Source organism: Saccostrea cucullata, unplaced genomic scaffold, assembly GCF_032062105.1.
Source record: "Saccostrea cucullata isolate Sc308-1 unplaced genomic scaffold, CSIRO_AGI_Scuc_v1 ctg7279, whole genome shotgun sequence".
NCBI lineage: Eukaryota > Metazoa > Mollusca > Bivalvia > Ostreida > Ostreidae > Saccostrea > Saccostrea cuccullata.
In genome coordinates this window covers 4,768-30,599 of record NW_026933592.1, presented here as the reverse complement: position 1 = coordinate 30,599, position 25,832 = coordinate 4,768, and the positions used below count along the sequence as shown (strand labels likewise).

The 25,832-nt window shown below is 35.2% G+C and overlaps 1 protein-coding gene across 1 annotated transcript; it reads left to right on the top strand.

The window, feature by feature from the left end:
• The first annotated feature begins 168 nt into the window (after positions 1 to 168).
• LOC134238705 (uncharacterized) lies at positions 169 to 16,231 on the top strand. The gene is made up of 7 exons (XM_062720823.1): positions 169 to 279; positions 454 to 662; positions 1,543 to 1,897; positions 3,419 to 3,531; positions 4,632 to 4,763; positions 15,315 to 15,454; positions 15,881 to 16,231. The coding sequence occupies exons 1-7, from the start codon at positions 169 to 171 to the stop codon at positions 16,198 to 16,200; spliced, it is 1,380 nt and encodes a 459-aa protein (XP_062576807.1). The 3' UTR covers positions 16,201 to 16,231.
• Positions 16,232 to 25,832: the final 9,601 nt, after the last annotated feature.

Sequence of the window (25,832 nt, the reverse complement as noted above, 5' to 3'; positions counted from 1 at the left end):
CCCTGAGACTTCACTACATGTTTAGCACTGTCCCCCACTCAGGTACTGTCAAGGTCAATCCTGACCATATACTCAAGTGACGTGGCTCTCATGCGAAATCGAGGCTTTGTGGATATCTGCAGCCATAAAACATTTCAACCCTTACATCATCCAGTCAGCCCACAAAACATGCGTCCTTACAGACAGCAAACCGTGCGTACAGGCTATACAAAAGCTTTGCCATTTGAGGTGTGGAAGCTCTCAGTGACATCCTTCCTCTCTACAGCTAGCCGTTACCAGGTTGACCTACAAAATCTTGCAGGTTTCCGTCTAACTTCGCCAGCAGTGCAGCAGAATGCAAAATCCTTCATGCCAAATATGATACAAATAGGAATTGCTAATTGCGTGTTGCAAAAGTCAAAGACACAAAATACCATTAAAATGGAAACCTTGCCATTTACCCTTTACAACTAGGTTTTAGAGTGTGATAACATTCGCCTGGAACCGAGTGCCGGACCTAAGACGAACTCATACACACTTAAAACAGGGTACCGGATCCTCCGAGAGGTCAAGCATATTTACAACATAGCTACAATTGCAAGAGATGGTTTACTTGTGGCACGCAGGTCTAATCCACTACAGCCACCAACTGAGCTCATCATAGCAGTGTCCTTGATGGCCTTGTAAATGCCCTTCACATTCGTTTGGATCACCCTACAAAACACCAAATGTTGTTGGTCATAAAGCGCAACTTCTATGCATTGGGTTTGCCTCAAGCAGGAAGACCGTGTATGTGACTCTTGCCAAGCACCTGCAAATTCACTCAAAAAAATTCCAAATAGACACATTGAACAGTCTAGAACCTCCCCTTGATGCTCAAAACTTTGCTGCTGTCTGCATAAAGCAGAACCACCAACTAATCCTGGTCTTAAGAGAAATCGGTAACCAGACATAGCCTGTCCTAGTTGCCGAGCTCACACCTTACAGAGAAGCACTGCTCCTGCTGTGCATGGTGAAACACACTTGATGGGCCAAGAGCTATTATCCGTGTTGACCCTGCTCCAAGTTTTGTGGCCTTGCTAGCAGGAATGACCTCTTGGATCACTATAGCATCAATCTTGAAATCGGTCGAGTTAAAAACCCTGATAAGAACCCAGTACCGAAAAAGCCGTTGCAGAACTTGCAGGATGTTATGAAATCCACAAGAGCCTGGAGGAGGCCCAGTCTCGCAGCATAGCCTTTCCACTGCCGTAGCAAGACTAATTCCCGTATCCGTAGTGAGGGCCTGTCGGCACAGAAATGTACCCAACACAATCAGTTCACACACGAACAACTTCCCATAGTGAGGCAAGCTCAAAGGGACTCTAACATTTCAGTCAGTGCATGGTCCAAGTCGAACAACAAAAGGGCACAGTGTCCAGTTCCTTGCCATCCCCTGTCGGTATTCTACTGTATTTGTATTCGGACAGAGAAGACCAAAGCCCGTCCCAGATATATTGTAGTCTCGGTGATTGATGAGTGGTGATATGTGAAAAAATTTTCCGGTCAACAATTACGATCTAGCTCGTACAAGATCAAAGCAAGTGAGTGTTACCGTGTTCCCACAGAAGTAACCTGTAAGTCCCAACGACAATGCATCCCTGAAGACGAAGACCTGGAAGATATTCCTATCTCCCTACTCGACACTTCTGAGAAGCTTCTCCCCTCAAAACCTGCAGGAACCATCCCACAAGATAAGGTCTCTACCTATGAACCACCTCCGATTCCAGAAGTGCTATGTACACCCCCACACACAACCGCAAAGGCACAGGAGGAAGAGCGGGGATCCGGATACAGAGAACGAGGTCCGAGATGCCTCAAATCACCCTCAGAGAGCAAGAAACCCTCCGTCTTACTTAAAGGACTATGTTGTATCCCTGTGAACAATTATTCCCTTAATTAATAAGAACGAGCTGTTTTGTAAGCAGTTCTTAAACATGTTAAAGTTTGACTTTAATTTGTACACTTCATTTTCTCAACTAGTTTGCATCTGCCACAGAGAGTGTGTTTATAATTGCTTTATATAAGAGGTTGTGCCAGTGTTTTTATGTACGACTTGTTTAATATGAGGAACTCTTTTGGTTTTAGGAGATCGTTCTGTGTATGTCTGTTCGTTTTATGTTTTGGAGCCAAAAACTTGTGTTTTATAAAAACTGCCATCAAGTTAGTTTTTTCCTTTATTATTGGCGATAAGATTTTTTCCCTGCAAGCATGGTCTATGTTTAAATCTATTTCTTTTGTTTGCAGGTGTCTCCAGTTAATTTTACGAACTCTCATTACCAACTGCTTCCTTTACCGAACAGCAATCTATTTATTTTGCTAGTACGTCAACAGTTCTTCAACACACAGATTCAATGTTGTGGTGTAAGTAAATCTCAGAGATCTAATCATTTATTTCATTTTTTTACAATGCTGAATATAATTTTACGGTATTTATTTTAATTTCTACTAAATTGGATATAATTTTTTTAAAAATGCATTTTTAATAAATAGATTTAGAGATTTTATTGCCTTCCAGATAATTGTTGAATTAATTTATTAGCACAATATATTGTGAATGATTATATCTTACAGGGTGGGGGGATATAATATGGATGTTGCCTTAAAGAGCTTGTGCGTAAAGAAAGCATTTTACCCAAATTTGACTTTCTGAACTCTTTTGCAAATGTAAACTTTGGACATGATTTTTGAATGGTTAGACCTGGAGCGTTTGAACTGTTCACATATTAAATGTGACAAGACCTTACCTTAGGTGCCACCAAGTTTTACTGTTTATTCTTTGAGATTGACCTTCGTTAAACATTGGCCACGCTTTTTGAACGGATGATTAAATGACTGTCTTATCATTAGTACATTCCTTGTGGCAAATCCTTTCCATTGGTACCAACAATTCGACCAAGACTCTGGAGTTTGACTTACTTTTGAAAAACTCACACTTTTGTAATATGTTTGAATAGTTGGTTTTCATATTACACATTTTGTATTCCCTGTGATGGGAACTTCACTTCGAAAGCAACCAACGATATCGAGAATTTGACCTTCTGTGGAAAAATTCTAACCTTGGACTTAATATTTGAATTATTCGTGCAAGAGTTTTTATATTTCATGGATCTTTCCTTGTGACAAAATTTTATCTCAGACTCCATTACTTTTTACGTTTTGATTTTGGAGTTTGGCCTACTTTTGAAAACTTGGCCATATGTATATTTTGTGACAAGGCCTTTCATAAGTAATTAATGTTTTAAACTCTTGACTTTGACCTTGGAGTTTGCATTTAAGAAACACCAAGGTCCTCTATGGAATGTCACCAAGGCATAAAATGTATCAGCGTTTGCAGAACACATCTTCTTAAAAAATACTTTTTAAACAAATTTCATGCATATGAATATTCCAATTCCAGAATTTTAGTGAATTTCCTGCTGGCCAACAATGCGTGAATAAAGCTGAATGCGAATGCTTATGTTACAAGACTGCAGCGTATGATTACTGCGACAATAATTTTAAGCGGGAGAGGTCTGTAGGTTCTGTTTTATTGATTTTGTACACAAGATAATTTATTTTTGTCCCCCGCTTTCGCGAAAGCGAGGGGGCATTAAATCTCATTCGTCTGTCCGTCAGTCCGTCCGTCACAAAAAAATTAACCTTGGTAATATCATTTGATTGAGAAAAGATAGGGCATTCATATTACACATGTGTATTACCTGTGACAAGACCTTTCTAGATACACTCTGATTTTTGTCCCCATGACCTTGATCTTTAAGTTTGACCTACTTTAAAAAATTAAAAATTACATTGAATTGTCCATAACTTTCGAATGAGAAAAGATAGGGCTTTAATATTAAAAATGCGTATTACCTGTGACAAGACATTTCTTAATACACTATGATTTTTTACCTCGTGACCTTGACGTTGAAATTTGACTTACTTTTCAAAAACTTTAACCTTGGTCATAACTTTTGAATAAGAAGAGATATGGCTTTCATATGACACATGTATACATGTATTACCTGTGATAAGACCTTTCTAAATATGCTATACAGTAACTGTTGATGCCGCGACGTTGACCCTAAAAATGGTCCTTCTTTTTAAAAATTTAAACATTACTTTGAATTGGCCATAACTATTGAATGAGAAGAGACAGGGCTTTCATATTATACATGTACGCTATATACTAGTATTACCTATGACAATATCGTTCTAAATACACTTTTCACCTCGTGACCTTGACGTTGAAGTTTTGACCTACTTTTCAAAAATGCTATTTTTCCATAACTTTTGATTCACAAGAGATAGGGCTTTCTTATTTAACATGTGTATTACCTGTGACAAGATATGTCCGAGATGATATGATTTCTGACCCCTTGACCTTCAAAACTGACCTAATTAAAAAAAAATCAACTTCGGTGATAACTTTTAAATTACATATGGTAGGGCATTTTTATTTGACACAATATGTCATAAAAAGACATCTCACTCACAAAGACACCGAAAGCGGGGGACCACAATTCTTTGAATTTGCTTTTATTATTAATATCATACTCCAAAATGGGCTAAATCATATCTTGTTCTATTAATAGAAGAAAAGTTTAGTTTACGTTCCTGTAATTTTGTAGGGAAACCCTTCATTCTCCTATCTGCACTGGTGGACCATCAATAGCCAATGCAGAACCGCTTCGAGGAATTCACAGACCCCACAATGTACAAAGGTGTTTTGACACGAAATGTTCAGACAAAATATCAAAAAGGTAAGGCTACTGAATATTTAATGATACTTTGAGTATGAAAGAAATTAATAGCCATTCTCTGTAAGGATTTAAACTCTTATATAGGGAGTGTGGCACGCAAGGTCTTGCATTTTTATTAAACTTGGCACACATTCCTATATTGATGTACTAAACTTTAACTCATAATTAAATAATTGCTATGGTCTATGGTTACCATGACAACTATTATGAATTGTTCATGGCCTAAAAATCGCTAAATGATAAAAAAAATGACCCTTTTTGACTTATTAAGAGTCTTTAATATTGTATATTTATTGACTGAGTTCGAGAGCAACATGCATTTTATCGGTCCCAAAGAACCAAACTGTGTGCCTGAGGCCGTTAGGCAGACAGTTTGGTTCGAAGGTCGCCAAAACGCATGTTACCCGAGAACAAAGTCATTAAATAATTTGTTATACCTTTAATTTAATTTTATTTTTTTTGGACATACATGTATTTTATATTATTACCTAACCTATTATATAAAATGTAATAAGGCATTTTGAACTGTTTCACGATTCATTTTATGTTTTTGTGTGATCATGAAACAGTCGAACTGCTGACCGGGCCACAGAATGAACTGTTGCCTGTTTAAAGCATCATCGGGATATTCAAGCATTTTGATGATCACAACATCACTATTTACCTGCTATATAATTGACTAAATTGGAATAAAACACACAGTCAAACAATCAATTTATTAAGTATTAATTAAAATTATTAAAAATTAATTTAATCTTTACATTCTGTGTTCAACTAATTAATAGACTTGTATGTGTATAAACGGTTGATAAAACTCTTTATTGATTGTTTGTGTGTTTTTATTCCAGTTTAGTTAATTATATAGTAGGTTATTTAATAAAACACTTATTTAATGACTACTCGGTAAAACAGTCAAACTATTGTCCCTCGGAAGTGGAAAGACCTGGGAAACTGTTGCCCTCGGCCTTTTGAAAAGCCTGGTATCATTTTTTTGTGCGGGCATTTGGGAAAAAATAATTACTCGTAGTTCTAAAATAAACTACAAAGAAACACTTGGCATGGTTACAAACTGTAAGCCAATGATAAGAAAATAGTCTTTTTCATAGAGTTTATTTTAAGTACTGAGAGTGAGAGATAGTACAGATGCTGATAATATAGTGGACCCCGATAGTGGACGTGATCGTAAGTGGCTCCTGGTCCTATAATGTCTCTATATGGAACGCCATAGCTGCCTTATGTGACTATTTTATACGAAGGTGGTGCTCTGTTATATTATGCTGTGGTTATTTCATATGAAGGTGGTGCTCTATTATATTTGCTGTGATTATTTCATGTGAAGGTGGTGCTTTATTTCATTATGCTGTGGTTATTTCATATGAAGATGGTGCTTTATTTCATTATGCCATGGTTATTTTACATGAAGATGGTGCTTTATTATATTATGTTGTGGTAATTTCATATGAAGGTGGTGCTTTATAATATTATGCTGTTATTTATACAGAGAAAATTGACGCAAAACTCAATATAGAATTTATATTTATTTATTGTGGCGAGTATTGGCCGTGGCACAGTACAAAATTGTGGGACGCCATTTCAATTGGGCGAACCCACCAAATTCAAACACCAACAATGTGTGTTTCTTTTTTCTAACCGTCCCGGGTTAACCGCGGAGGGTCAGCACACATACAAACTGTTCAAATCAATCAATCAATCAATCAATCATTCAATCAATCAATAAGTCATATCTCAAATTCCAAATATCAAGCATATCAACTTATTTTATCAAATCTTGTATATCATATATCATTAATATCTCAAACTTCATAGATCAAACATCTCAAACTTCAAATATCAACATTTTTCATATTTCAAACCTGTACGATGTAGTACAGTTCTAAAGTATATATTACTGTCACCAAGAGTAAGCTTATTAGCTTAGTTTACACTAGCATTAGCATTTCAACAAGGTGACAGTTTATTACAAGTTTCACACAAACATTCAGTTATCAGTTGACTTGGTGTGCGCAGACGCTTCACACTAATGACTTCTCCTTGAAAAAGTGCCACGACAGTTTCTTTTAGTTTAAAATATCAATCCTATGACCAACTATATACTACCAATTTGATTTTATAAACGATAGAAAGTTTCACAATTTTGCAACACTATTCGGTACGGATAATGCACAGAGACAATTTAGCGCATGTTTAGCACAATCCTTCAGGCTGGCAATGGACTTGATGTGGGAATCATGTGGTAGATTCTTCACTTTAACTTCTCCTTAGACATCACCAGGATATTTTTTCTATGGGTATAAGGTATTCATCTCGGCAAGCAGATCAAAGCTGTTTCACTGCAAAATAAAGCAAAAAACCAAGCAGCAGAATATCCTTCTTTACTTAGAGAAAATGGAACATTCTAAACATAAGGTAGTGGGAGGGCGGGTTTTTAAAGTTACAAAACAAAATTTCATGTATTTTATTGCAAGCAATTGTTATGCGTCTTTACCTTCGAAAGGTTCAGGAGAAAGGAATGTGAAGATCAAACCCGACCTTTTATATACTACACTTGATGTGTCAACCGAACCCGACCCCTAAAAGCCAACGTTTAAATAACAAATACTTGGGACCTATAAACTAGTTTATAGGTCCCTTCAAATATACTTTTCTCGTAAAATAAAGGCATCTATTTTGTATACACAAATAGATGCTATTATTTATACAGAGAAAATTGACACAAAACTCAATATAGAATTTATATTTATTTATTGTGGCGAGTATTGGCCGTGGCACAGTACAAAATTGTGGGACGCCATTTCAATTGGGCGAACCCACCAAATTCAAACATCAACAATGTGTGTTTCTTTTTTCTAACCGTCCCGGGTTAACCGCGGAGGGTCAGCACACATACAAACTGTTCAAATCAATCAATCAATCAATCAATCATTCAATCAATCAATAAGTCATATCTCAAATTCCAAATATCAAGCATATCAACTTATTTTATCAAATCTTGTATATCATATATCATTAATATCTCAAACTTCATAGATCAAACATCTCAAACTTCAAATATCAACATTTTTCATATTTCAAACCTGTACGATGTAGTACAGTTCTAAAGTATATATTACTGTCACCAAGAGTAAGCTTATTAGCTTAGTTTACACTAGCATTAGCATTTCAACAAGGTGACAGTTTATTACAAGTTTCACACAAACATTCAGTTATCAGTTGACTTGGTGTGCGCAGACGCCACATGGCTGCAAGTTGGCACAGCTTGCAGTCACCCCACACATTGGGGGGAAGCAAAGCAAGTCAACTGGACCACGACCAATACTGCCAAGACCCCCCTTCCCAGCTAGATCCTTGCACACATCTTGATTCCTAGATGTGCATATCCTTCAGCAGACTTAGACTAAAGTATTTTGAATTTCCCTTAATTTAGAAAAGGTTTTACAACACATAAGGCAATCAAATCTTACCAAATGTGATGTATCTCACCTAGTTCCTCAATGCCTAATAAAGCTTTGTCTTGTAGAAACTTACCTGTCTATTAATTCCTTCTAAATGTCTGAGCAACCTTGCAATGCTCTTTACCACCATAATTTTTTGTTTCTCCATTATTCAACGCAAGTTAGATGTAAATGGTTGTAGTTAATCAAAATTAAAGATCTGGGTGTTTTTTTTTTTTTTTTTTTTTTTTTGGTTTTTTTTTTTTTTTTTGTTTTTTTTTTTTTTTAAACAAAATATTGGGAGTTTCACTCAAGAGAACTACCTATATCATAATTCCTGTTTAAAAATTGCTAGGAAAGCCATGTCCTGCTGTTGAAAAAACCAAATTTTATATCTCCGAAGACGACTCATTCACTCTCTAATTAGCCAATTGAAGCAGAGCAATTTGAAATTCTTAATCATATTCAATTACAAGAAGGTACAACACCATTTAGTGATGGTTACAATACTTGTGTACTTGACTAATCTTATTTATGTGCTAATTGACTAAGTCCCTTCCCAATTACATAGATTCTTTCAATAAATATTATTAATGCCTGTGATACATGTATGTGCATCTGAGCTCTACCGCTCTATATGACCACATTCTTCCACTGTGTAGCCCAAAATGTAAAGCAAAGTCTAAAATTCTTAAAGGTATAGATTTTTGATTATTAATTACATCAAATGGAAATATTTTATTTTATTTATTTATTTATTTATTATATGCAATGAGCCTGAATACACGTATTGCATGTACTGCTATCAATATGTGCTTGATCCTTCTTAATAGTATTTTGATTAAAAAACATACACCAAGTGAAATTCGTTTTACATGTAAATGCAAGCCCAAGGGACAATGCGCAGTCCTAAGTTTTAAAGTCCGCATAATAAGAACAGAGTTACAAAATAAAAGCACCCTGTGAGGAACTTTAATAGCCCAAACATCTTAAAAATGAAGTCAAATGTACATTCAAGGTTGAGCAATCTGTATAAAAATCCAAAAACATATAAACTTTCTGTGAGAACTCTTTTGAAAATTAATTGATACATTGTTAGGGATTTAAGGAACTTGCTTAATTGTGTCACTTCTTGTGTGTAAATATAACCAAATAGTTTAAATAAGTTTATTTGCAACATACATTCTGTTGCATTTATTATAAGTTAACTTGGATTCTAGAAGTAATTGTAATTTAACTTGGTATTTTTAACACTGTTATCTTAAGTAACCTGAACTGATCTGGAAGGTCATGTCTACCTACATCTCAAATATCCAATATCTCTACTAAAAGCTTTTCCTAATCCCAAACGTTTAAGAAAATGAGATTTGACTATTCCTTTTTTGCTTTAATTATTAAAAACCATAATATATTCATTTATAAATGATTACAAAACATTCTTGACATTTCTTGGATTACATATTGCAATTTCCAACCTTTCATTTCCACTTTATTGGATCAAAACAAAACTATCCTAGTAATTCCAGTCTTAGGCAATGGATGGTTTATGGTTATATATAAGTAATTTGTATTTTCCTTTTCATTCAAGAATTAATATGAATTGATACATTATGTTGTTTAACAATGAAGATGCCCCCCCTTCTCATTTTCACCTTTGTATTACAATATTTCAATGATCATTTTGTTTCCAATTGAACAACTAGAAAATAGAATCAATGACCAGAAAGCTCCAACAAATACAGACTTGAGAAAGGCATTTTCCAGAGGATCATTGCTCCCCGACCCCAAATTTAGATCTCTTTTCTTCTTGAAGTCAACTATAATGAGTAGGATGCCCAATTTCAGTGTAAATCTATAAAATTTATGATATGCAATTGATCTTATCACTTGCCTTATAAATATCAAGGACTTTCACAACATTAGCTAGTAATATTTCATGAATACAAAGAACTAAACTCTAAGAAAATTAGGTGCATTTAAATATCTATCACAAAACTACTCTGGAAAAAGATATGTACTTCATTCTCCTTTTTATTTACATTCATCACAAACTTGAGATATATACTATGTCAGCCTGAAAAAATGTAGGCATTAATGCCTAATAGTTTTGAGCCATGTTGAAATGCCTAACAGTTCTGAGTCATGCTGTAAGTAATGCCTAATAATTCTGAGCCATGTGGTAAGTAATGCCTAATAATAGTTCTGAGCCAGGTTGAGCCATGTTGTACATCATGCCTAGTAGTTTTCAGCCATATTATCATAATGCCCCATGGGGATCCGGGTTAGAATAGGTCCTCAGTACCCCCTTGCTTGTCGTAAAAGGCGACTAAATGGGGCGGTCCTTCGGATGAGACCGTATAAACCGAGACCCCATGTCGCAGCAGGTGTGGCACGATAAAGATCCCTCCCTGCTCAATGGCCATGAGTGCCGAGCATAGGCCTAAATTTGCAGCCCTTCACCGGCAATGGTGACGTCTCCATATCAGTGAAATCAATAATAATGCCTAATTGTTCTGAGCCATATTTTAGATAATGCCTTAAGCCAAATAGTTCTTAGCCATGCTTTATGTAATGCCTAATATTCCTTGGATTTAAAGGCCGAGATTTTTAACCGTACGGTTTTCTCAGGTAAGGGGAGGGACAAATTTTATTCCCCGAGGCATTGACAATCAATACACAACAAACAGTATACACAGGAAGTCTATGTATTACCTGTACAGCTTGCTGGCCTACTGTTCATCATAAAATTAGTAGATCTCGACATCGTGAATAAAAAATATCATTATTAATAATAAATGATCTTTGCAAAATTCCATAATTTCAGACATATCTAATATCAAAACAAGCAGAAATCTCACCGGTCGACTTCTGATAAAAAAAAATCTACGGTATGGTGTACCTTACATTGTTCGTCAAAAATGACTTGAATTCGTTGTTTAAAAAAAATAATGAAATACAGGTATAAACTCAACAGTAAAATATTCATCCTTGTCTGTCCCTTTCAAAATCTTAAACACTATTCATAATAATCGTAAATATCGTAGCAATTAGAGCTTATTTCAAATGAGACAGTTACTTCCCGTTTGTATAAAAAGTCGCGTGGTCCTATTTTTAGCAAATGTACAGCTCAACAAACTTTTTAAGCTCACATGGTTTTTCGCACAAATTAAGGTCACATTGTTATAATGTAATATTGTGTGTTGGGACATCAAAATACAATTTAAAAGTATTTGTTTACATCAGTTGAGTTTTATTTTATTTACTAAAACATACTTCATACAAATCAATCGCTAGAACTTTAATATATTCTTGGCTGAAAAATAACAATTAGTTCTATTTGATTTTTTGTAATTTCTTGCCAATTGCAGCTGTCTTTTTATCCGTTCTTTTGAAAGCAGTAGCTCTTTGTAGAAATATAGACACGGGCACAGTACAGCTACTGTAACTTGTATTTTCTGTACATTCTGACTCTTTAGCGCAGGGTGTTAATAGTATTTTTCGTCTGTTTGACTGCTTTGTATGTTAATAAGGTGGCATTTTTCAGAGTCACCTTCTAAAAATCTAGAATCACGAAAGATTCATCCCACAGCAAAATTTTAACGTTTTAAACCTTAAATGCAGAAGAATTTTCGTTTTCATAGAAAAAATTTGCTATTAAAAAAAATAAACAATACTTCATTATCCTCCCCTGTAGTATGGTTTCTCTCCGCAATGTTATCCCTTTTCGGTGCTACATTTCGACAAAACCCAGATGAGTATGGTAAATGAGCAAAGAATTTTGTAAAATACTCACCTTTAAGAAGAAAATTAAAAATTTTCAACTACATTTTATAAAAGAAAGCACGTTTTATATCATTTGTAAAAAACCTATGGTAGAGGCCTATAATAGAAACATCGTACCATTTATTGATAAATTCCCCTCTAAAACATCCACTTTCGAAACTTAAGATAATACTTTTAAAGGACATTTATACTTGACATTGTATATGTAATATAACGTAGGGCTATGTCATCGTTCTGAGGTCCGAAAATATTAATTTTTATTACAAAAATGTACCTTAATTTGTGCGAAAAACCATGTGAGCTTAAAAAGTTTGTTGAGCTGTACGTATGGTATCTTGTGAAAAATTCGCCATAACGATGGTTTCGTCAAGTTAAAATTACATACAATTGTGTGTATTTTATCGATAAGTAAATTTAGATTATAATTAAAAAACTTAAAATAAAACATTGATTTATTGCTAACTTTTGTATTTCTTTCAAAATTATTTTTAACACCTTGAAGTGACTTGAACGGAGGTAAGAACCCGCGTAGCAAGAAATGCTCGGTTATAAAAAAGGAAAAGAAAGAAACTATTAATATTTTAATACTTGTCCAGGCGAAGTTGTTACTAATCAGACATTTTGTTTTCAACCTTACTATCCATTTCAAGCAAAAAATGTTAACAGTTTTTTTTTCTCCTTTATTTTCATCGTAAGTTTTTCGCCGCGTCTCAAAACAATAATCTTTTTACGAATGAAAACAAGATTTCAGTCATCTATGCACTTTTCATCAGAAAAAAAATTACACAATCTTGATTTCTTTAATTGAAACAATATGAGAACATTTTCATTTTTCAATGTTTGTAATACAGATAATTATAATCAATTAATTATAATCAAGCTAAAATTGTTTTCATCGAAATGGCTTCCTCATTGCGATGGTGAAGCGGTAAACATCAGAAGACCGAAAGTTAATTTGATGATGGCCACGCGTGTCAAACAAGGTGAGAGAGATATACACAGGGACTATAAGTGTCAATCATTTTCAAGTACCCAATGATGGACCTTAATTTATTTGATTGACAGGGGAATACAGACCAGGTAAATCTGAAGGCGGTGCTTATTATCTCGGGCTTTAAAAGGCTCACCAAATTCTATTCCTACAATCAAACAAAACGTTGCAACTGTTTACATTACATACCTGAATATCTATAAAAGAAAAATTGAATATAATCTCACAAATAGAAATTTAATGAAAATGTGCAATGGGTCTGAAACATTCTTCTTATGTTACACATGAAAAAATTAAGCTGCTGCATTATGTGCACCTAACATTAGTTTACAAGAGCATATCAAAACAATCTATTGGGTTATTTTGACCATAGTTTTAAACAAATTTCAGGCAACTGCAAGTCCTTATTTTAAGAGATATCAATGTAAAATTTTATGATTTGAATGTAGATCTGCAGCTATTTTTGGGAGATTATTTTATTGCAACCTAATTTGTAGGATTTACTGGTTGTTATATTTAATTTCTTTTTGTTTGCTACTTGATTTCTGGTACTTAGATTTTTCCAGTTAGCCCCCCTCTTCTCCTTTAAAATTCTTTTTCAAAGTCATTTTTTCCCCTCTAATCTTGAAAGTTAACATTTCTTAAACAAATAGTTATAGAAGCAACATCAAAAGCTATGCTGGCAGACATTGCTTATAATTTGGTGTCAATCTACAGTGGAACAGACAATTCAAGTATACATGTATACACACTCAACTAATTAATGCAATACAAAGGTGATTGAGGTACCTGATATACTGGACTGTTAATCTGTGATTATACTTATTTCAATGTCTGGTTTTCCAAACGATTTGAAGATAATTTTCAATGCCTTTCTTTGACTTGTAGTCTTGTATTTGGGTCCATGTCCACGAGAAGCTCCGACCGAGTTTCCTCATTGTTGTTCACATGCATAGGGCCTATTCTAGTTTGCTTTTGCCGGGTTTCGAAGCAGTATGAAACAAAAAGAGAGTTATTAATGTTGATAACCAACATTACATCATTGTAAAACAATACAAAGGTATAAGTAAACGATTTTTAGTATAACCGCGTGCGCGTCGTCTGCTTTGTCAAGTGTTTGAATCCAATCTCATCCGTCATAAATGCACATCAATAGTAATAACAGCGTTAAAATGGTTGAGAACAATGTATAAATGAAAAATCATACAAATTTTAAAGTTACAAAACTGTCAAAACAAAATTTCATGTATTTTATTGCAAGCAATTGTTATGCGTCTTTACCTTCGAAAGGTTCAGGAGAAAGGAATCTGAAGATCAAACCCGACCTTTTATATACTACACTTGATGTGTCAACCGAACCCGACCCCTAAAAGCCGACGTTCAAATAACAAATACTTGGGACCTATAAACTAGTTTATAGGTCCCTTCAAATATACTTTTCTCGTAAAATAAAGGCAACTATTTTGTATACACAAATAGATGCTATTGTTATTTCATATGAAGGTGGTGCTTTTTTATACTATGCCATGTTTTTTATGTGAAGGTGTTTTTTTTATGTAATGGTGCTTTTTTATGTGAAGGCGGTTTTTCATGTGATGGGGTTTTTAATGTGAGGTATTTTTTTATATTTAAAGGTGTATAGATACAGATTTGAAGTTAATATTTCTCATATTTTCTGTATAATACTACGTCTTATATATTGCAATAGCATTTCACAAGAAAATATAATAGAAAAATCTTATTTCATTTCTAGGTTATTGAAACTTCGGATTTCTGTTCGGGTCTGATCGACACGTCTTTGCACTTTCACAAATTATAATTTTATTTTTAATGCTTAAGAAAAGTGGCAGCTTTGTTGTGCATTAATGAAAAATATTAAAACTATAATACAGAAAATTCAGAGTTAAAATGTTCGAATGGAAAACGCGCTCGATCACACTATATTGTCAGTCCGTGCTCTACAGTGTGTGCAGACTTAAACAAATGAACACACCCGGTGAATCGTAAAAATAAAAAAAATAAAAGAGCTCGTGCGCTGTTTACAAAATCAGTTTATGTTTCACGAGTGTATTCAATTCGTTAAATTCCGTACAGAACACTGCGCACGGACTGACGATACTAATAAGGAGGTTTTACATTAACATGTAAATCTTTCATTAATTTTAATTAACATTTTTTCATTGTTTTCATTGCTGACTGGTACGGGGCTCACTAATTACAGTTTTTCCATTGTTGCAGAGTTTGTTTTATTTATTGTACTTCGTTTTCGACCATTCAATGACTGCTTCTACAAACTTGGTAGCTGAGTAAGTTAATTATTTTTAGGGATTGTTATAACACGGCTGGATGTAGCTGGTGCTCTAAGTCCAGTGAGTTAGCACGACTGGAGTTAGAATTCTGTACTGAGTGGGACTCCTGCTATTTTGGAATACGAGGAAACTCTCCAACGAAGTATTATAGACAAGGTAGAATATCGCAATAATCCCATTATGTGTTCAGGAAGAGATTTTTTGAAAATTTGATTGTGTAATTATGGTATTCAAATATGATTATTATATATACGTAGCTCTGGCATCAACTCTTGATTTTTTTTTTCTTATTCAATGTGGAAACTTTTATATTCGTACATAATATTGCATCAGGTTTATTCTTTTAACAAAACCGAAATATAAGTTGATTATTTCTGCATGTCTTCATTATATCCATGCGTATATCATGTTTAATGATAGTATTCTATCCTTTGCGATAAGTGCATAAACATACAACAGATAGAATTTCGAAATACTCCGAAGAAGCTAAAAAAGATAACATTGCTGGTGATCTCATGTATTTCATCGTTAATTAACTTTATCAAAATACTTAAATCCAATAAAATTTTCTTTCTCTGATAGATAATGGAAAATCAAATGGACACCATCCAGAATCCAATTTTGAGATTTCTATATTGCTCATCATCGGCCCAGTGGTGATTTTTCTCAGCTTGATTTCCAGCGCGAGTGTCCTAATTTTATGGCTGAAAAGAAGAAAAATATACTTGAAATCTAAAAGGATTCCCTCCACCCTTCCAGCGAGAGCGGACGGTGTTCCCCCGACAGAGAATGGGTACACACATGTCGTCACCAGGGTGTTCCCAGATACCCCATATGTCTCACGCGTACAGTTTGGAAACGTTGTTTACCATCATAACTTTGTGTTTGACCACTCAACTTGACAAACAATTTTCAAATTCCGTATGGCCTTCATACATGTTTAACATATTTAAATTACATTTCATCGATTTTTTTTCTATTTATTTTGTTGTATTTGCTTCATTTCTACTTCAGTCGTCAACTTCTCTTACTGATGCAGCTATATACTATCATCACTTGCATTCGGATGTTTTATCGCTCAGTTGATTCGATTCGCAAAAGCATGCTCTGCGTATGTACAATTTCTAAAACGAGGTAAATTGCTGACAAACACGTCAATGAAACAAGAATATAAGCAGTCTAGATTAAAGTCTTTATCACCTGTATACGGAGTTTGTAGCTCCCATTTGATTTGATACGCAAGACCAGCATGATCTACTTATGCACAATTTCTAAAAGGAGGCAAGATGCTGACACACAAGTTGATGAATCGAGAATATTACCAGTCTCGAATAAAGTCATCATTTTGCAAGTTTTATGGTCGATATAATGTCTCTGCCAGGAATCACAAACAAGGAAGCCATATCTCCAACACTACCAAATTTGCATATAACGGTTTAGATTATTAAGTACCAGTCCACATAAAAATCAGACAAAGGGTGATATATGAGGGTTCTCAGAATTTGATGATTTTCCACTCATAGATTTATTTTGAAGTATGAACAATGTATGTAAAATGAAAAATGTTTTGAGTCATGGTAACCATGGAGACCCGGCCAAAGAAATTTCCTTAGCGACCGGCGGATTTTTCAGTGTTGAAGGACAAAAAATCACCTATATTTGAGGCTTAAAATAACATGTAAATACCATGAGAATTATTCTTACTTATGGGTGTAATACAGATACACATTTATTGTGTTCTAATAATGTAATAAAAAATATTTAGGTCTTAAGTCAGTTCTGTGGTAGACATTGGAAGGTACACATGTTTTACAAGTTTTGCTGATTCAGCATTTTTCGTGATTTTGGCAATATTCAAGGCCAAATTTTAATACAGTTGTTGCAAGTATCTCACATAAAAGCAGAGGTATTTCTCTTTTAGAATTTGAAGTCAAATCCATGGGCTCTTTTGAAAATCGAATCTGTTGCCTAGCAACAAAAATGGGCTTTTTGATGCATAAAATGAGAAACAATGTAAAAAGTTTACGGAAAAATCAAATGAACTGTTATTTATAATAAACGAGATACAAATTTCAAAATAGTATGATAAAATTCGATCTCCCTAGCACATTATTGAATATTGCATAATTCTTTATCTCCATAGCAACGGCAGGTTCTCCATAGCAACAAGGCAAAGAAAGGTAATTTTGGCGTGTATTCGTGTAATCTTATTAAGGTTTATTTAAAATAAGTCAGAAAAATCCGGTTGAGCAAAATTGACAATGAAATGTTGGTTTTATTATTATTGTTTTTTTTTTGGTAATTAATCAACCCATATGGCAAGGATTCCGTGTACATGTCAACCAAAGTTCCTATGTCTCCTGTAAAACAGATTTGACTTTGGGATTGTATTGTTTGTCGTGGAATTGGATATGCAAGTAATATGCTGATAATTGCATGGTGATATTTCGGAAAGACTTTAAAATGGTGTATCAAGTTATTGAATATTGTTCAATGACTTATTTCCTTAGCAACAACACCACTCTCCTAGCAACGACACAAAGAAAGTTTGACGCATATTCATGTTACCTGTAGATCTTTATCTAAATCACATCATGAAGACAAAAATGATGTTGAAATGTTTGTTTTTCGAAAGTATTTTTAAACTCATGTAATCCATAGCAACTATTTCTAGCACATAGCAAACAATGTTACATTTTTAGTATGGGATACTCTGTAGTCGTTATTCATAATATTGAAAGATAGGCACTCGTCACAGATTTCTCAGAAAGTATTACAAAGTATGAATTAATTCCTCATGAAAATAAATAGATAAATAAAATGAATAACGTCACTATGGAAACATTTCCAATGATATTTCCAATTGAATAGGAAGATCAGGTTTTAATTATTCTATTGATACTTGTCATAGATTGGAGAGTTTTTTTTTCCAAACGAAAAGAACCGTTCGCGGTAGCTCAAAGGTAGCACCTACTGCGTCCCACAGTGGGATTCGAACCCGCGACGTAAGGATCAGCTCTCTACTTCGTGACTCTAGTGAAGACATTCTAACCTCTGCTCCATGAGGGCGACGCGGCACATTAAAATAAATCAAAATAAGAAAAGTCGCATCGCAGTCAGTTACGGTTATTTACGTAAAATTGAAGTTTACACCATTTGAAAGAAATATTGCAAGATGATACAAATGAATTTAAAACATGGCAAGTCACACAAGTAGAAACTTTATTTTTGTACGTTGTTTGGTGAGATTTGCATTTATGTAGTGCAAACATATTTCAAAAATTATGCAAACAATGGTCAGAGGGTAATCTTCATGTATCCGGTTAGTTCATATCTTAAAATGGAAATATACAAAAGCAAAACAACTGACATCGAACTCATACATGTAACATGGGCCACATCGATCACCTGAGCACTGTGGTTATGTACTTTTGTGGTCCCACCCAATCCTGGGGGGTCATGTTTTTAACAAATCTTTATATAAACTACCTGAGGATGCTAACATTTGAACAAGACTAATCAAGATTTTTATATATTTTTCCTATATATTCCTATGTAAAACTTTGATCATCCATTGTGGCTGTACCACCGGGGGTCATGATTTAAACAAACTTGAATCTACACTACCTGAGGATGCTTCCATATAAACATGACCATTCATGGCTTTGCTGTTATTAAGAAGATTTTTCCTATATATTCCTATGTAAAACGTTGGACGTCCATTGTGGCCCCACCCTACCACCTGGGGTCATGACTTGAATAAACTTGAATGTACACTACCTAAGGATGCTTCTACATAAGTGTCATTTTTCCTGGCCCAAAGTTTTTACATTAATTGATACCAGTAATTTATACTGATATGGTGGCAAGAAGTATAAAATTCAAGTCCACCCCTTCCCTTCCGCAAGTAAACTTTTGAGTGCTGAGCTGATTTGTTTTTACCTAGCCCATGTGCTCAGGTGAGCGATGTTGGAGGTTGCTCCCACTACTTTGATACGCGTTGCTATTGGCCTGTTCTCTGGGTAATAGCGTTTGAAGCTCCAGAGCTACAGATTCTTTGTGAACTGAATAAGTGTCAGCTTCCAAACAACAAGTTAAAGATACAAGCTTATAAATATCTTATCTTTTCACTTTTGAAAAATGAAAATTATCTCAAATGAACACAATATATGCTAGATAAACATTACCAGGGTTAAGGGTTTTATTAGAAGTACAGTCTGTTCACAATTTTGTGTGCTTGCTCATTTCATATTCATGTTTTCTTTCACTGCATTTAATTTCCAGTATTTTGCATAGGATTTCCGACATGCTTAAAATTTCAATTCCTACAATTTTATTTCATTTCCGACATTTTTTGTATTTCTTGGATATCTGCAGGATCCCTTTCTGACCATTTTTTTTGCTTGCCAAACAGCTGGAAATAAAATTTTAAATAAATTTATTTCATGTTCAAACTAGAACTGTCCAAACGGGACAAAATACCCCCCGCTGGGTTTTTCAGAAGTACGTTTTTCCAAAATAAAGATATGTATCAAACACGAATTATGAATTCTTTCTTCCAGTGACCTTGAATTCCCCAAATAACCTTGTGTCAAGGTCATGACACACCCTTGGGTCATGGGCAATCTTTGAGTGAAATGAGAACCTACCAAGTTTATCCATAAGAAAGATATGGACAGGTCACGAATTATGAAATTTTTCTTCCAGTGACCTTGAGTTCCCCAAATGACCGGGGTCAAGGTCATGACACACCCTTGGGTCATGGGCAATCTTTGAGTGAAATGAGAACCTACCAAGTTTATCCATAAGAAAGATATGGACTGGAAACGAATTATGAAATTTTTCTTCCAAGGACCTTGAATTCCCCAAATGACCTTGGGTCAAGGTCATGACACACCCTTGGGTCATGGGCAATCTTTGAGTGAAATGAGAACCTACCAAGTTTATCAATAAGAAAGATATGGACCGGAAACGAATTATGAGATTTTTCTTCCAGTGACCTTGAGTTCCCCAAATGACCTTGGGTCAAGGTCATGACACACCCTTGGGTCATGGGCAATCTTTGTGTGAAATGAGAACCTACCAAGTTTATCCATAAGAAAGATATGGACCAGACACGAATTATGAAATTTTTCTTCCAGTGACCTTGAGTTCCCCAAATGACCTTAGGTCAAGGTCATGACACACCCTTTGGTCATGGGCAATCTTTGAGTGAAATGAGAACCTACCAAGTTTATCCATAAGAAAGATATGGACCGGACACGAATTATGAAATTTTTCTTCCAGTGACCTTGAATTCCCCAAATGACCTTGGGTCAAGGTCATGACACACCCTTGGGTCGTGGGCAATCTTTGCGTGAAATGAGAACCTACATGTACCAAGTTTATCCATAAGAAAGATATGGACCGGACACGAATTATGAAATTTTTCTTCCAGTGACCTTGAATTCCCCAAATGACCTTGGGTCAAGGTCTTGACACACCCTTGGTCATGAGCAATCTTTGTGTGAAATGAGAACCTATCAAGTTTATCCATAAGAAAGCTATGGACCGGACACGCATTATGAAATTTCTCTTCCAGTGACCTTGAACTTCCCCAAATGACCTTGGGTCAAGGTCATGACACACCCTTGGGTCATACGCAATCTTTGTGTGAAATGAGAACCTACCAAGTTTATCCATAAGAAAGATATGTACCAAACATGAATTATGAAATTTTTTCTTCCAGTGACCTTGAACTTCCCCAAATGACCTTTGTTCAAGGTCATGATACACCCTTGGGTCATGGGCAATCTTTGTGTGAAATGAAAACCTACCAAGTTTTTGCCATAAGAACGATATGGACCAGACACGAATTATGAAATTTTTCTTCCAGTGACCTTGAACGTCCCCAAATGACCTTGGGTCAAGGTCATGACACACCCTTAGGTCATAAGCAATCTTAGTGTGGAGTAGTAGATTCTAATGTCCCTCTGTAAGAAAGATATGGACCGGACACGATTGCACAGACAGACGGACAGCTAGACAGACAGACAAGGTGATTCCTATATACCCCCCCAAACTTCGTTTGCGGGGGGGGGGGGTATAAAAATAAAAACATATTTATAATTCGATACATACTTATACAAATAGCAATAATACTTATATTAATATCTTTCCCTGTGCTACATGTATAGGCGTAATTTTGATGTCTTCGTATTAAAAACATTCTACTGTCTTTTGAGAATTCCTTCAACGATGATTGTTTTTTTTTCCTATGGCCGTGTAAGAAGCGGGGGGGGGGGGGAGAGAAGGCTATTATGCCGATACTTAGCTATAGAATACTTTTGAAAACTTCACTACAATATACATGTGCCCCCTCAATAATAATAATATCTGACGATCTTCTATGTTTTGGTTTGTTTGCCAAGGAATTTTCGGTTGTTGATAGTGCCCAAACTGAAAATATATGGTTGTAACCCCCACCCCGAAATTGCTTACTAAGGGTCTGTATTTACCAGAAGTGGTTTCAGTATGCCTTTTAATTTCCATACTTGCATATCTGAGTTCAAACTTAAAACTGCTCTTTAAAAGGGAGATGTGCCTCTGAGAATTTCAGGGACAGAGATAGCAATAGGTCACCTGAAAGACTGAAAGACCTATTGCTATCTCTGTTCGTTCGTCGTCGTACGTCAGTCGGCGGTCGTAAACATTTGAACATTTTAGCTTCTTCTCTGGAACCACTGAATTAATTTCTACCAAATTTGAAATAACCCATCTATGGGTAAAAGAGGAACACAAAATTGTGAATTTCAGGGTCCCTGGGGCCTGAGGGGTGGGACCAAAACCACTAAAATTAATGCAGTCTTTAAAAATCTTCTTTACTTCTAGACATCAAGCAGTGAAACTGTTGGAATGATACTGTAGATCCCTTAATTTTCGCGACACCTTATTTTCGCGAGATAGTCATTGACTCTTGATTAGCGAGACAAAATTTTCGCGAACTGTGTTCTTAAGGAATACTATTATACGCGAGAATTAAATTTTCGCGAGTACACTGTCTCGCGTAATTACGCGAAAATAAAGTTCTCGCGAATAAAAAGTGATTTACAGTAGTATGAAGCATTGAGTCCTCTACACTGTACCAAAATGGTAAAATTCTTTGCCCCAGGGTTAGGGGTTCTATATGCTAGGGCTGAGCTAAATAGATTATGTAGTGAAAATACATTATTTCTTTGAAAATCTTCTTCTCTCCTCCTGGGTAAAATTAATTAAGTACATAGTTACGATGAGAAAGAATTTCCGTTCTACAGTCGTGAATTTCATGGCCTTTGGACAGGAGTTCTGGTGTCACGATGGGGCTTAAATGATTATATAGTTAACATGCATTAATTCTTTGAAAAATACATAGTTATGATGAGGAAGGGTGCCTCATCTAAAATCGTGAACTTCATGGCCCCAGGGTCAGGAGTTCTAGTGTTAGGGTGCAGGGCTCTTTTGATTATATAGTAAACATGCATTTTTAAAATGGAAAATCTTCTCTGTCTCTGGGTAACTAACTACAAGCATAGTTACAATGAGGAAGAGTGCCTATTTGAAAATTGTGAATTTCATGGCCAAAGGATCAGGTTGTAAATTTCATGGCGCAAGGACCAGGATTTCTGGTGTTACTTAGGCTGGGGCTCTAATCATCAAATGGTGAAATTGCAATGAATCTTTGATAATTAATCTTCCCAGATAGCAAGACTACATCGGGCCAACGTTGGTTGTTGGTTGGTAGGTTGGTATAGTGTTGGTGTTGGGCTGTTAATGTTGGTCCAACATTGGCCCAACAAATGATATGTTGGCATGAAAGCCGGTCCGTCGGTGCTGATTATGTGATGTTGGGCCAATGTTGGCCCATTGTAGTAAATGTTGGCATGAAATGTGGCCACTATATATTGGGAATTCGATGTTGGCCCACCGTAGGTCCGACCGAGTAGACGCGTTGGCATAAATTAAGACCATTGCGTGTTGGGATGTATAATGTTGGCCCATCTTAGGGCCAACCAAGTAATGTTGACATTAAACATGGCCAATGTGTGTTGGGCATGTAATTATTGGTCCAATGTTGGCCCAATGTAGTTAATGTTGGCACGAAATGTGGCCACTATATGTTGGGAATTCGATGTTGGCCCAGCGTAGGTCCGACCGAGTAGATATTGGCATAAATTAAAACCATTGCGACTGGAGATCCATAATGTTGGCCGAACATAGCATATCAACCAAGTAATGGTGACATGAAACATGGCCAATGTGTGTTGGGCATGTAATCATCTGTCCAACGTTGGCAAAATGAAGTAAATTTTGATTATAATCGGGCATTGATTGGGCTTTGAACGTTGGCACAGCGTGAATTGGTCTAACAATGTGAAAAAAGGGGAAAAAACAAATAGGTACATGTAGGTGATATGTTCATTACGCACATTTTTTTAAATTTGTATATTTCAGAACCACCTATTTTAAGCTTCTTTAAACATGTTAAATAGAGACAGCTCAATTTAATTAAAAAGTTATGTAAGGATGAATTAATTAATCTTAACAACTCATGCATTGATTATCAATCTAAAAAAACGAAATATTATTCCAAAACCTTATTAATTTTATGAAAATCATATGATATGTACTTTTGATGATACTTATATGTTATTATAATTCAAGACCATTGCAGATATATATTTTATATGTAGAAGTTTTATTCTGCACATGTATAATATTTTGGAGATTCTATATTTAGCACCATGAAACTTAAAGTGCTGAATTTTAGAGCTTCAGATAATTAGGTCAGTGTTGAAATCCACTTGCACAGCGGGTGACTGGCCGGTTTCCTAGGAAACGGGCATCCTAATTAGTTCTGTCTGGTAAATTCGGAGTGGTCACAATTTATCACTTGCAGCATTTGAACAAAGCATATAGGTGTACTTGTCTGCTTTGAAATGCAAGAAAGAGAAAACGGATTGTTTAGCTCTTGAAATGTAAGTATATCTACTTAGATGTTTTATGTGTTATTGATGGAAGTTTATGTTTTTGAAAGTATTAACTTGGGCATAATTTGTAACATTGAACAAGTTTTACAAAAGTTACACTTTCCAAAGTTTTCATATAGTTTATTAGTAATCTAGTTAATTATAACTTATCTGAGTACTAAGAGAAATCATTTTTGAATTGATTAAACTAATATATATTTTTGTATCGTTTATAGCAACTGGTGGAAAGAAAACCCTTTCTGTTACAAGACCATTGATGTACGGAATTTACTGGACATGCAGTGAGTGATTTAACTGTGTGGAGGACATGGATTTTATAGACAAAGAAATGATAACATGAACAAGGGAAAAAAAGGAGTGAATGATCACAAAGTTTCACATATTTGAACACCGGATCCCATTTAAGAGTGGCTGTAAATGTAGTGATATTGGATAGACTTTGAACCACCTTCCTGTTACATGTATTGGTTTCATTATACAGGAGTGACAAAAACAACATTTATTTGAAGAACTAGTTAATTATCCATGCAGGATTTAATATATTAATTGTGATTTACTAGTTATTATGGAAATAAAAAATGTCACAGAACTGGAATTCATATTGTGTAACTGATTAAAAAATAAGTGAATCGTAAATAATTTGCCAAATACGGCCAACGTTTGTCCAACATAAATAACATTGTGCCAACATTGGGCCAACAAGAAGTTATACGTTGGGCCACTGTTGGACCAATATCAGATTACCAACCTTCAAATGTTGGTCCAACGTCGAGCCAACTTGTTGGTCGAACGGTGGGCCGATGAGCAAGATGATGTTGGGCCAACAAATAAAACTGACAGAGGGCCAACATAATTTTCACCGTTGGGCTGGCATTGGCCCAACGTAAGCTTGCTATCTGGGTTCTTCTTTGCTCCCAGGTATTTATAACCGCCCGTTTTTAGCGTCTATTACTCCACCTTGGCGATTACTAGGGAATTAGCTCAACACTCGCAATATTTTCCACATTTATTAAAGTTCATAAAACATAAAACAACAATCTGGGATATAGGCTACTCTTCACTCCGTACTATATGTATATGGGGAAACTCGCTAGATAAATTACATGTAACTAAATGGACAGACAGACGACCTTATGACTATGAGGTAAACGTTACGGCTTTACGAACACTTCTTAATCTACATGTATCTTTTCTCTTACTCTGATTCTAACTAACTAACTTTCACAAAGTAACATTTTATAAAAACATATCTTTTACTTGATTGACATGCCTAATTATAAATTAATCAATGAGTTCTATCCAATCACTGTCAATCTTTATTACTCAAGACTGACCATCGCTAAAGGTTAACGCCCATTATTTGACCTGCGTTAATCCGCTAATTGTTATCTAAACGTTTTAACTCAATTAGTGTCAAACACTCTTTTGATCTTGAAATGCATTGTCCATCTGTCCGCACTATCTGATAAGTATTTGTCCTTAAGAAATAACTAATGGCTTTGATTTATTATTTCATTGTTACAGTTAAG

Coding starts and splice junctions, on each gene's coding strand:
- LOC134238705 (XM_062720823.1), top strand. CDS start 169: ATGCGTCCTTACAGACAGCAAACCGTGCGTACAGGCTATACAAAAGCT. Junction 280..453: donor CTACAGCTAGCCGTTACCAG/GTTGACCTACAA, acceptor CTTTACAACTAG/GTTTTAGAGTGTGATAACAT. Junction 663..1,542: donor GCAGTGTCCTTGATGGCCTT/GTAAATGCCCTT, acceptor ATTACGATCTAG/CTCGTACAAGATCAAAGCAA.